The 12740-nt window shown below is 43.0% G+C and overlaps 1 protein-coding gene across 1 annotated transcript in view; it reads left to right on the top strand.

The window, feature by feature from the left end:
• The window catches only part of LOC144129560 (prolyl 3-hydroxylase 2-like), a 41461-nt gene extending 30372 nt beyond the window's left edge, over positions 1 to 11089 (top strand). The window contains exon 7 of the mRNA XM_077663703.1: positions 11012 to 11089. Coding sequence (XP_077519829.1) covers positions 11012 to 11089 — 78 coding nt within the window. The remainder of the gene's footprint in view (positions 1 to 11011) is intronic.
• The last annotated feature ends 1651 nt before the right edge of the window (positions 11090 to 12740 follow it).

Here is a 12740-nt window from a genome sequence, read left to right as displayed (position 1 = left end):
TGTTAAGGGCAACATTTTGCTTATGTTGAGATGTAGCTTATGTGTTTTGTGTAGTTAGTGGTGCTTGGCTTTTCTATATACTCCTTGTTCACTTCAATAAACTTCAGTTGTGAGTCAGTGCCCCTTTTGTTTCCTTTCTCGTCCCTGTCTCGTGCTGATAGATTCAATACTTGTAGAGTAGATTCATTGAATTGTGTACTTGCAGAGGCTTGTGAAAAAAATACCAGAGGAATTTTCGTTCCTTTATGCAGAACAGAAGGTTGAGTTTTTTTACTTAAATGTTTGCAACATGAAATTCCATTCGGAATGGTAACACCCAATAAATTGTACATTTTATGTGCAAGGTTGCCGATGACTGCATGAAACTGAAAACATTCGTCCAGGTTATCTAGCTAGCGTCCTTCTTCCTTGCGCCACATTTTCTCAAATAATACTTTGTCAGATTTATTTCAATCAGAATTTCCAAGAACATATTAATTACACCAAATTTGGTGATTGATGTAGACATAATTCAAAGCATGATAGATAGATAGATTGATACATAGATAGATAGATAGATCTTTATTTCAGACAACAAGGTCTCGGATACAGGGGCAAAAGGCAGATGCACTCTGCCTGATGGGGCCCAAGCACCAGATACAATGCTCAGGACAAGCGGCAAAAACTAGGTAAAACTAGGAGGAAGGTGCATACTCTTGCAATGACATAATTATAAAGTAAATATTTACAAGGCACATCACAATAAGAAAACACGAAAATTCACAGAGCTGACGGAAAACAGGGACATCAAGAATTTCTGCGTGAACAACCCTTTAATTATTCGGACGAGAAAGGAGGTAAGCTTTAGCATTTCTATTGAAGGACTTTTGGGAAACAGATTTCTGAATAATTTCTATGGCCTGTGTATGTTTATTTAGAAGACTGGGAATTAAATATGAAAGCATTTCGGTTCCATAGTTAGTCCTTACGGATGGTACTCTGTAACTGACGTGTCTTAGTTTATAAGGCACGTCACTACTAGAGTTTAATTGAACATATTTAGTGGGATGATGTTTCAAATCGTTAAACACATAAGAAAGCAGTTTCAACTCAAATAATTCACTGACATTTAGAATAGACTACTTAGAGAAGTACAAACCTGTATGATCATTGTATGCAAGGTTTTCTACGTATCGTATTGCTTTCTTCTGTAATGTTATCAGCCTCGTGAGGTTAGTTTTCTTTTAGATCCCCAAACAAGTAAACAATAATGAAGATGTGATTGAATCAGGATATAATATAATTGCCACTTCAGCCATTTCGGAACAAGGTCTCGAAGTTTATGCAATACACATAATGACCTTGATATGCTGGCAGGAATCTTATCAATACGCAGGGTCCAACTCTAGTGTTCTTCAAAGATTATGCCTAAAAATTTGTACGAAGAAACACGCTCAATTACGCTACTTTTGAATGTAAGCTTAATTTCACTGTTATCAGGCTTGTTATGTGCCTTAAATACAATAAGCTTTGTTTTATTAACATTTAACTCTAGTTTATTTATATTCAACCCTAAAGACAATTCTTGTAACCATGCATTTGCCTCAGCCTGAATATTACTAAGATGCATGCCAGAAAAAAATACACTGGTATCATCTGCATATAAAATTATTGTGGGAGTTCGAGGGATGGCTATTATATCATTGATATAAAGAATGAAAAATATTGGACCCAAAATAGACCCTTGTGGAACACCGTATATTAATTGGCCATGTTGTGTTTGGTGACCATTCAAACATGTATACTGCACGCGACCGGAAAGAAGTACGGATCAGATTTAAGGCAACTCCTCGAATGCCATAAAACGGCAGCTTAAAAAATAAAATGTCACGTTTAACTGAATCAAATGCCTTCCTGAACTCTAAAAAAAGTCCAACTGTGAATTGTTTGTCATCCATATTAGAAAATATTTTTTTCCTTTATACCAAGCAATGCCATTTCTGTTGACTTCTCACGAAATCCAAACTGTTCGTTAACAAAAATTTGTCTGTCGTGAAAGAACTTACACAGTCTGATTTTGATCAAATATTCCAGTAGTTTAGAAAACAAAGGGAGTACAGATATAGGTCTGTAGTTGTTTATATTGTCCTTAGGGCCACCTTTGTGCAAAACAACCACTCTGGCAATTTTCATACCATCTGGAAAAATACCTTGAGCTAACGCGTTGTTACATATATGCTGCAAGGGCTAGCTAATTAGATCGGCAACAGCAGTAATAGGCTCGGCCTTAATTTCATCTGCGCCTGCCGCAGTGGATTTGTCTAGGCTTCTAAGGAATGTGAATACTTCATGTTCACTGCAATGATTCAAGAATATGGAACTACCAATTGGAGAGGCAATATATTGAGCAATTTCATGATTTCTATCCTGCTTCTGAGATGATTCGCCAGAGGATAGGAAATGAGCATTAAACTTGTCTGCCAAAGCAGCGCCACTGTATTCAACACCATTGAATGTTAATGTGCTGGGAATATGGGTCCTCGCCCTTCCCATGAGGTCGCTCAAACAATCCCATATTTTCTTAGGGCAATTGGAGACTGCTGAAAATTTATTCTGATAATACTGTTTCTTAGCTTTTTTAATATCAGAGCCTAACTTATTTCTAAGTTTTTTATATTCCTTAAGTATGACTGGATCTTTTGATTGGATGAATTTGTCAAAAAGCCTGTCACGGGTTTGAATTCGTCGATATAACTCTCTCGTAACCCACGGCGTTCGAGACTTTTTGTGAGTTTTTCCCACTGTCAAAGGAAATGCGGTGTCATATTTGCTTTTTACTAACTGAAGAAAGATATTGTACGCTATACTAGGATTTGACTCATTGTAAACTTCGCTCCAGGGAGTGCTTTCCATCATGGATCTAAACCTAGCTAAGTTTTCTTGATTGAAACTGCGATATACTATCTGTGGAGGTGGTACTTGCTTCCTTTTTCTTATCGCTCGAGGAAAAACAAAACAAAATATAGGCAGATGGTCGCTCAAATCAAATGTAAGCACACCTGATAGCACACTTGATAACTCATGATTTGTAACACGTAAATCTTATAATGAGTCCCTCTCTAAGGTTATTCTTGTTGGTGACTGAATAAAATTGGTGCAGAGAAATGCATCAATGGCTTCACGAAAGAGACGTCGCGAGGAGCTATTTGTCAAAAGATCAATGTTAAAGTCTCCAACCAAAACAACAGGGATATTTATGATACAAGCATGTTCAAGAAGATCACGCACAAATTTGATAAATTCGGCACTTTCACTAGATGGGGGTCGATAAATACAAGCGATCAGTGTTCCATGACACTTTATAGCAACCGATTCGTAGTTGGCATCGACAAGAGAAAAATCTGATAAAACTTCATAGTCAAGGTTTTCTTTAACATACAATGCGACGCCACCTCCTCTACGGTTTTCTCTGAACAGGCCTTCATACTTGTAGCCACGAAAGAAGATAACATCATTTTGATTTGTGAGCCATGTTTCAGTGTACGCTAGTATATCAAATCTATGATTCAGGGAATCCAAAGCTGATTGCATTTCAAAGTGCTTATTTTTTAGACTTCTAATATTCACATGAAAGACTGACATCCTGTCATTTTCATGAACCAGACAACTGCGCACCGTAGAGTTAAAAGATAAAGCGTCGTAGTTAGGGGCTTTGTTTGTGATGCCATAAAAGAAAAATGATAAAAGAAAAAACTGATTAGTAAGACGAAGTAGAGGCGGTGCCTGCTTAGATGATATTTTCCAGGTCAGCAACACACGCGATCCGTACTGCCGTTTCACCCTGGCACTTGCGCACAAAAAGCTTTCCATTGCTGTGCCAAGCATATTCGTACTGCTTTTCTGTGGCTCTTGTCTTCATCATCCACATGAGCCTTTTGTTCTGCGCTGTTAAATTGTCAAGAAAGTACACTGTGGATTCAGCTTCCCGCATACTTTGCTTCTTTGCCATCCATTGGTCCTTCGTTACACGTGAGAAAAAGCGAACCAGAACTGCCGGGGTTTTGCAACGTTTAGCGGGCAGTCTATGAAGGCCTTCAACGTCGTGCTCAGTCAACTGAGGAACCTCTAGGTCCTGGGCTATAGCATTGATTTTTTGGAACAAGTTTTCATTTTTGGTTTGTGCAAGTCCATGTACTTCCAAGTTATTCCGCCTGCTGTATTGTTCCAGACTGTTTATTTGCTGTTGTAGTTCGCAGATTTCCGGGTTAGTGTTCTCTGACTGAATCTGTGCCTCAATCTTTTCAAACCTTTTTTATAAAGTGACAATCTCAGTCGACTGAAGCTGCATTTTGGCCAGCACTTCATCATACTGATCTGAAAGATGCTGAACAGACTTTTCCATACTTTCCACTGTCTCTTTGACCTGGAAAAGGATATCTAACTTCTGTTTGATTTCCGGTAGTTCACAGAGCTTTTTGTTGATTTCCAATAGCATCCTTTCTGTCAGAGACTGCTCATTCTGTACCTTTGTTACAATTTTGGAGCCTCGAGCAGCTGAAACTACGCATGTTTGACACTTACAATGTTTTTATCGATATCTGTCATTGCTTTATGGGCAGTTTTCGTCGTATTAGAACAAGCGCCTAAGTGGTAACCGTATCGGCATTCTGAGCAGGTAAGGGACGAGCCCTCTGCTGGAAGTGACTGATTACAAACCAGGCATATATCACAAACAGGATCACCCATAGCACTCGCGATGGAAAAGCATGCGGCACAATAGAAAACAACTACAGCAACAGCACAGACTCAAGCGGCGGCGGCGTTTGGCAGAAGGTTTCTTATGACTTCAATAAGTGAAAGCACACCAACCTGCAAAGCGAAGGATTTTCAGTTACTCTTTGCCAATGTTGCTTCCGCCACCGCCGCTGAGCAAGTGTGGGGGGCACAGGTGAGCCTCGTCCTTTTATATGCACCTGGCTGGCGCTGCTTGTGTCGTTATCTTGCGGGGCCGATCGTCGTCGCTCTTGCCACTTTAGTTCACCAGGTGTATCGCTGTAAGCCTTGCCAAGAACTGCAAAGCGAAGGATTTTCAGTTACTCTTTGCCGATGTTGCTTCCGCCACCGCCGCTGAGCAAGTGTGGGGGGCACAGGTGAGCCTCGTCCTTTTATATGCTCCTGGCTGGCGCTGCTTGTGTCGTTATCTTGCGGGGCCGATCGTCGTCGCTCTTGCCACTTTAGTTCACCAGGTGTATCGCTGTAAGCCTGACCAAGAACTGCTAAGCGAAGGATTTTCAGTTACTCTTTGCCGATGTTGCTTTCGCCACCGCCGCTGAGCCTGGGGCAGTACAATGAGAAGTACATAGCGTATATTAAAATTAAATATGATCAGTCTAACATAAACAAAACTACTCTTTTTTAGAGAAAACATTTGCTACCGAAGTGCTGGAGTGACATGGCATGATGAAGACGTGGACAGTGTGCTGTATTCATGACGGCACGAGAACTTGCGTACAGTGCTTCAGGCAATTGTTGAGTACATTATTGCTGTGCTTCTGCTTATGTAACCAAATTATGTTTTTAATCTAAGAGTGTATCTGAAAACTTAAGCAAACATTGAGTAGTATTTAGATGTTCTTGCACCAGATACACTGTGAGAATTGGTTATTATTGATGTGTCTCACACGTAGCCCCCCTGTCTGCTGTATATAGCAAGCATGGCTTTCGAGCTGTGTGCCTCCGCTGTGTGACAAAAAATAGCCACTGGGCTGCTCCACGACGCGTGGAGCAGCCCAGTGTACCGCATTCAGGCTTCATGGAGTGGAGAATGATGGCAGTAAATAATTTAAGGGTAGAGAACACAGCAGAAATTACTGGACCAGGAAGCTGACAGAACAAACTGACCCTGAAGACATTCTTTGCAGAAAGGGTGCTATAAAGTTGCCTGTTATGCAATGCAAGATGGAGGTCGCACAGGACGGGTGTTAAATATGAGTTGATGCAGACACCTTCTGTCATTACGTAGTACTCACTGTAGAACTCGGGCAAGAAGCAAAGGTAACAGCTGAGAATGGCCAGACTTGTGCATTCCTCCGCAAGCAATCTGGAATTGCACTTCTTAGAAATCTTTTATACTTTCGCTTGTCGTATACATAATTGCTGCATGTGGCGAGGAGAAGTACATACCCTTGATGTCAAGTGACAGTGCACTCACAGGGCCGATAACAGCTCACTGAGGTGTTGGGATAGATCTACAGGGCACCTCATGAGAAATTCTTAGGTTTCAGAGCGCAGAGCCCTTGCAGAAATTCTCTCAAAGTTTGTTCCCACATTGACCTCTTCGTAATCAATGACCCTAAAAGGCGAGCCTTCATTTAGTGTGACAAAAAAGGCCTAGGATATGAGCCTTTTTGCTTCTCCATTAGTGCCGAAATGTTTGCTTGCGAGATCTTTAGCAGATATGGAATTATTTCACAAAATGTCAAGAAGACTGAAGCTGCGCCAAGCAGTACCAGTAAAAACGTGTCAAAGCTGTTCTAGCCCTTTGTAAGGCAAGGTATATTTTTTTCAAGAACTAAGAAAAATGTTGTGTTATCTGACTAAATGAAGCCAACAGAAATAGTTTGCACGAAATTTCAAGCCATAAGAACAAGTAGTTTATTCAGAAAAAGTGGGACAGATGTGTCCCACGGACACTCAATGAAATTACAGAAAGTGCGACGTATTTGTCCCATCGCCTCTCAAGGGCTTTCAGTTCACTTTCGACCAGCATGAAAAGGCCCAAAACATGTTGCGCAAAGTGGCACATTGCATGCAGAGCACAAAAAATTGGTGCGAGCTTCTTTCTTGGCACTGGAGCACCAGCGACATCGCCTCCTTTTCGCGACTTTCTGAGGGTGGTGTCCATCTCCCAGAAATCGGACTTCGTCCTGAACTCCTACCATTTTTTGGCCATTTTTGGTGCCTTTTTTGTTGGCTTTATAAGGCCGATTGTTAGAGCCTTTGAAGGTTTGGCCGTTTATCAGCTGGCGACCGAGGACAAGCCGGAACCACAGGTAGCTCATTTGATTGTCTTCTTTCATTTGGAGGAAAGCAATCACTACTGCTACATCCAGCAGAAAGTAGAAAATTCGGTACCAGGACTTTTTAGATCTTCTGTCTGCCGGATACGTATTTCTCCTCTGGTCAAACCTGTTGACTCCACCCATCCAGGTGTTGTAGTCTGAGATGGCCTTTGGGCATTGGACAGGCACGGACGAGCCATTGGCAAGCTTTCGAACAACGTCCGCAGTGTCGTTCGGGTGATGAAAGTTGGAAAGTGCGTGGACGTTTTTCGTATCCTTCCACTGGTAAGCCGTGATGCTTCCTTTTGTCCGCCATATATAGTCACCCTTTTGCAGCTTGTTATCATGTCTGATTTCTTCAGGGAGATTCTTGCGATTTGTTCGAACGGTCCCCACTGCCAGAATTTCCTTTTCTTTCAAGGCCTCCATTAGCCGTGTGGATGTAAAAAGGTTATCAAAATATAGTTGTGTACCAGGCTCCACACCATCAAGCAGGGAGAGCACAACATGTTCTCCGAGACCCATGCTGGCTGGGCGGTCAGCAGCTTTCCCTTCATAAACCTGAAAATCAATAAGGTATCCTGTCTGGGAGTCAGCGCGGCACCAAACCTTATATCCGCGTTTTATTGGCTTCATAGGGAGGTATTGCTTCAACGAAGACCGTCCTTTGAAGCGCATCATGCTCTCATCAATGGATTGATGGCTTGACGGAGTGTATTGCCTTTTGAAGCTGGCATTCAGCGCTTGTATGAGAGGGCGTACTCTCGACAGTCTGTCGTACCCGTCTTCCCCTTTCTTTTTTTCTTTGCTTAGGTCGTTGATATGTAAACAGTTCATAATGTTTTGGAAACGGCGGAAAGTCATGACCCTTGATATTTCGGGACAATTGAAGAAACTGTCGCTGCTCCAGTACAGATACATTTGATGCCTTGGATTCGTGCTCATCAGCAGCAGAATGCCGAAATATGCGCGAAGTTCATCAATTGTCAGCTCTTTCCAGTGCTTGCGGTTTTTCTGCTTTGCAAACCGGTTTGCCTCTGTTACTAGTGTATGCATGACACTGTCGTCAAAATATAGAGCAAAAGCTTCACACGGCCTCGTCGGTGATTTTGATGAGAACTGTGGGTCCCAAATTTTCGGGTCGCGGACGGCGTGCTCCGGTTCGCTGCTACCCCAGACTCCAGGCTCCTCTTCGATTTCTTCTTCAGCAGAAACTGCAGGCGCTTTCGGTCGTTTCCTTGTCTTTATCGTGTAAGTAGCCTTGCGCTTTTTAGGTCTGCTTGTTGAAGCTGCTGCTCCATCGTCGCCGCTTTCGTCATCAGAGTCTGGCGGAGCGAGCTCTGGTACGAAGTCGACGTCTGTATCCCCATCCGAGTCACTCGACGTGGGGTCGTCCGGAAGGCTAAAATATAGATCAAGCGCTTCTGCTGCCGTCAGAAATCGATTATCTGCATTTCAAGAACAAACAAAATATAAAAGTTTGAGTAACGTATTCCTCAACACATTGCCCCGAAAATCGGGAAGTTAGTCCTAGCATAACTCATGCTGTTTTCTAAGGGTGGTCCTATTTATACAAGATTTTCAGGCTAAATATTGCTTGTATTCTTTAAAAAACGCGATTCATACAAGCTAGTGGGCTTTGTTTTGAAGCAGAGAAACGGAAATGCTCACCTGACATCTCGAATTATTCTCGTTTGGAGACACAACAAGAAAAAAATTCCTTCGCCTTCCCGAACGGAGACACAATTTTCCAAACAACGGACGCCTAGTACCACCTGTCGGAAAGCAGCAAAACTACTTTCAAAAGTAATTACAGTATTCACAGATAGATGGCAGCACAGTAAAAAATGGGATGCATGCTTCCCAATGCCTTTGAAGGGCCCTTTTCGGCGGCGTAAAAAGTGGGATGTATATGTCCCATTGCCTTATAAAGGACTAGAAACTGAAAGTCTCATGACTTCATCCTTCTTTTGCATCAGACGCATGAGGACACTTCGTCTTCCTGGGTCATCATTTTGAAATGGTTCACATGGCAACGGCCTGTGGTTAAACTTCTGCAAAGAGCCCTTTTTGGAAACTTGAACATCCGTTCCTCGTGAGGCACACTTAAGAGATATTGGAATGCTTTAGTGAGCTGCAACCGGTACGTGTGACTGCCTTTTCACTGACATCAGATATTAGTACATTTTCTTGCACATGCTGAGATAATAGAAAGTGTGTGAAAACATGCGGTTTGGGGGAAGTGTGCTTCCTGAGGCCGTACTCCAATTTTGTGTTACAATAAAAAGCGCCATGATATGCCGCAACGGGTACACCTGATTGGTTGAAACGTCGGAAGCGGAAGTGGCGGTTCCGATGCACCGAAAAGGGCCGAAGAAACCGGACGTTGACGTCAAACATATAGCACATAGCGTACGCAGCAGATGCTCGACAGCCAACATGGCGCCGCGCACTGAAGTGGAGCTTCTCGCTTCGAAGTGTACTCGTCGTTGTTACTGCGTTTTTCGGCCTGTGAACTGGATACAAACTTTGTACGGGAGTTACGCTTCGTCTTGTCTTGCGTATAACAAATTGGATGGACGATAAATTCGGGAAGCGTCTGGCCTTTTTCAGATATTACCAATGTTCCTTGCTCCATAAGTTGTGCATTGAGTACTATGTACAGAAAGGCACCTGCATGAATTGTATCTGGTACCCATCCTGAGCTTTCTATTTGCAGAAAATGATAGACAACCGTAAAGACTTTCATGCGCACAGTCCCGCCCGGATAAGCGAATTTTGTTTGCTTCTGTCTAGAGCTGTAGACTTTATTGTTTACTGTTATGAGAAATGAATTTTGGGCAATAAATTATAATGGGTTGGTTCTCATTTAATGGCTTTTACAAGCTTCTACGAAAGCCGATTGCTCAGTAGCGGATGGTTGAATTGTATTTGTGAAATTTGGTGTTGTGTGACTACTAAATGAGGATTTTTTATGCTTTTCAGATAGATCTGACAGCAATATGCAGATGTACAATCTGTAGTTTGCCATGAAAATAAAACGTATGTGCATGTACTGACCCAAACACATGCCACTCTTTCATTCTAGGCTGCGTTCTTTGTACGTATGCAATACATAATATGCGTAAAGGAAAGCCTTGTACATAATACTTATTTCTTCGGCACCTGGACGGCTATATCTGCAGTGAACATTGTGGGCAGAAGCTATACGAAGACGCATGTTCATGTACTACAGAAAGTACATAATTACAATACAGATAACTTCCGCTCTAAATGAAATCACATCCCAGTGAACGGAGGACACATATTTCGGAATCTTTAATAAGAACAAAGCAGAAGCATTCGTTGTGGAGAAACGATTTTCTCGTGCATAGCATGGTGTACCTTTCCGTTACCAAGAATGTGACAGTCGTCATACGGAGTCTCTGTTTCTGACAATTAGTCCGTATCTCATGTTGCGGAAAACCCTCCGGCAACGCATAACCAGCGGGTTTCTCTGCACTGCGGAGCATTTTTTTACAGTGTAGCGGGGAAGCACCACCTCTTCTATTTCCTGCAGTCAGCACGTCTGACGGCATCGATCTCTCAAATGCAGTATGTGCCAACTATTAAAACAAGTCATTTAAATGGGGAGAATTAGCAGGAAGACTTGAGTATGGTCGTACTAGAAGAATTGGTGGAGGGAATCTGAGTGTCTTCTTAAGCTGAACGCTCTGCGCAGCCGCAAACATATTGCGTGCTTCGTGGTATAATTGCGACGCCGCACTGCACGGTAAACCCTGTTTGTGCCCTACATTATATACTATCAGCTAGGAGGTCAGCGTGAAAGTGAGACAATCTTCATAAGCTAGCAATTAACCTGTCTTTCACAAAGCGAAAAACAACCGTGCTTTAGTGGCTCCACTATTACTCTCTTCTAGGCAGGGTCCTGGACCCGTTAGGGCTCATGGTGGGCACTATGTGCTTCGCAGGCCATCGTCCGACCAAAGTGCGGCCGCCTGGTGGCATTCAGCGGCAGAAACTGCCATGGCGTGCTCCCGGTGTTCTGAGGACGCCGCTGCGCCCTTCTGGTTTGGATGACCCACACCAAGGAGCAACGGGAGTCCGGGAGGAAAGAATGCGCCGACTTACTGGGCTACACCGTCGCGAACAGCAGCGACCGTTTCGGCGGGGGCTTCTGAATGAAGTTCGCTCATATTATTGACTAGGCACATCTTCATCATATCAATGGAACCAACATAACCCGTCTAAAATACATTCCTTTGCTACATATATATTTTCTGCATTAAATGTTTTGTGACCATAGTGGTATTCGTGCTGCACGAATTTTAAAAGAAGGAAATAGAAAAGAATCAGAATATATAAAACAATACAAAGTAATATAAAGTTTATTGTGTCAGCAATAAAATTCCAATAAGGAAGGGCGTCAGGAAAAGAGACATGATCTCGCCAAAGCTATTCACCGCCTGTTTACAGGAAGTATTCCGAGACCTGAATTTGGAATAGTTGGGGATAAGAGGTAATAGGGAATACCTAAATAATCTGCTATTCGCTGGTGGCATTGCCTTGCTCAGTCACTGAAGAAATGAATTAAAAAGCATGATCACTGATTTAGATAGGCAGAGCAGAAGGCTGGCTCTAAAGGTTAATATTCAGAAAACCAAAGTAATGTTCAACACTCTAGCAAGGGAGCAGCAGTTCACAGTTGGCAGCGAGGTGCTGGAAGTGGTAAGGGAATACGTTTACTTAGGGCAGGTAGTGACAGCTGATCCGGATCATGAGAGGGAAACAGCTAGGAGGATAAGATTGGGGTGAAGCGCATATAGTAGGTTCTCTCAGATCATGAATTGCTGTTTACGAATATCACTCAAGAGAAAACTGTATACCAGCTGCATTTTAGCAGTACTCACCTACAGGGAAGAAACGTGGAGGCTAACGAAAAGTGTTCAGCTTAAGTTAAGAACAGCGCAGCAAGCCACGGAAAGAAAAATGACAGGTGTGACGGTGAGAGACGGGAAGCGGGCATAGTGGGGAGGGAACAAACGCGGGTTAATGACATCCTAGTCGTAATGTAGAGGAAGACGTGGGATTGGGCGGGGCATGTAATGCAAAAGCAAGATAACCACTTGTCGTTAAGGATAACGGATTGGATTCCAAGAGAATGTAAGCGTAGCAGGGGGCGGGAGAAGTTTAAGAGGGCGGATGAGATTAAGAAGTTTGCAGGCATAGGGTGAATGGGGCTGGCGAAAGGCAGGTTAATTAGACAGACATGGGAGGGGCCTTTTCCCTGCATTGGGACACACTGACGAGCTTACAGAGGTCGAGGACATCTTCGATATAGGCAATGGGCATTCGTTAAAACGATCGCTGCACAACCAGTGCCATCAAGGCAGCGAGGTCAGAGAACTTAGAAGGATTGCTCCGTTGTTGCAGATGGCACGAAACCATTCCGTGAGGCTGAGAGCAGGGCACCAAAAAGCGGATCGATTGTAATATTGGCGGCATTTCGTGATCTGGACGAGTTTAATAGCTTTTTTTCGAGGTGCAAACGTGAAAAACAGCAAGCTCTTGCTTGAAGCCGGTAACGTGCATAACGTGAAAATCTCATGCAATCAAACGGCTCCTAAATAACAGGAAAATGTGCGGCGCAAGCGCAAATCAACGGGGAGTGGATGAGCGTGGAGATTAACGTAAGTTAAT

Source organism: Amblyomma americanum, chromosome 4 (assembly GCF_052857255.1).
Source record: "Amblyomma americanum isolate KBUSLIRL-KWMA chromosome 4, ASM5285725v1, whole genome shotgun sequence".
NCBI lineage: Eukaryota > Metazoa > Arthropoda > Arachnida > Ixodida > Ixodidae > Amblyomma > Amblyomma americanum.
This window is presented reverse-complemented; position numbering and strand designations above follow the sequence as displayed.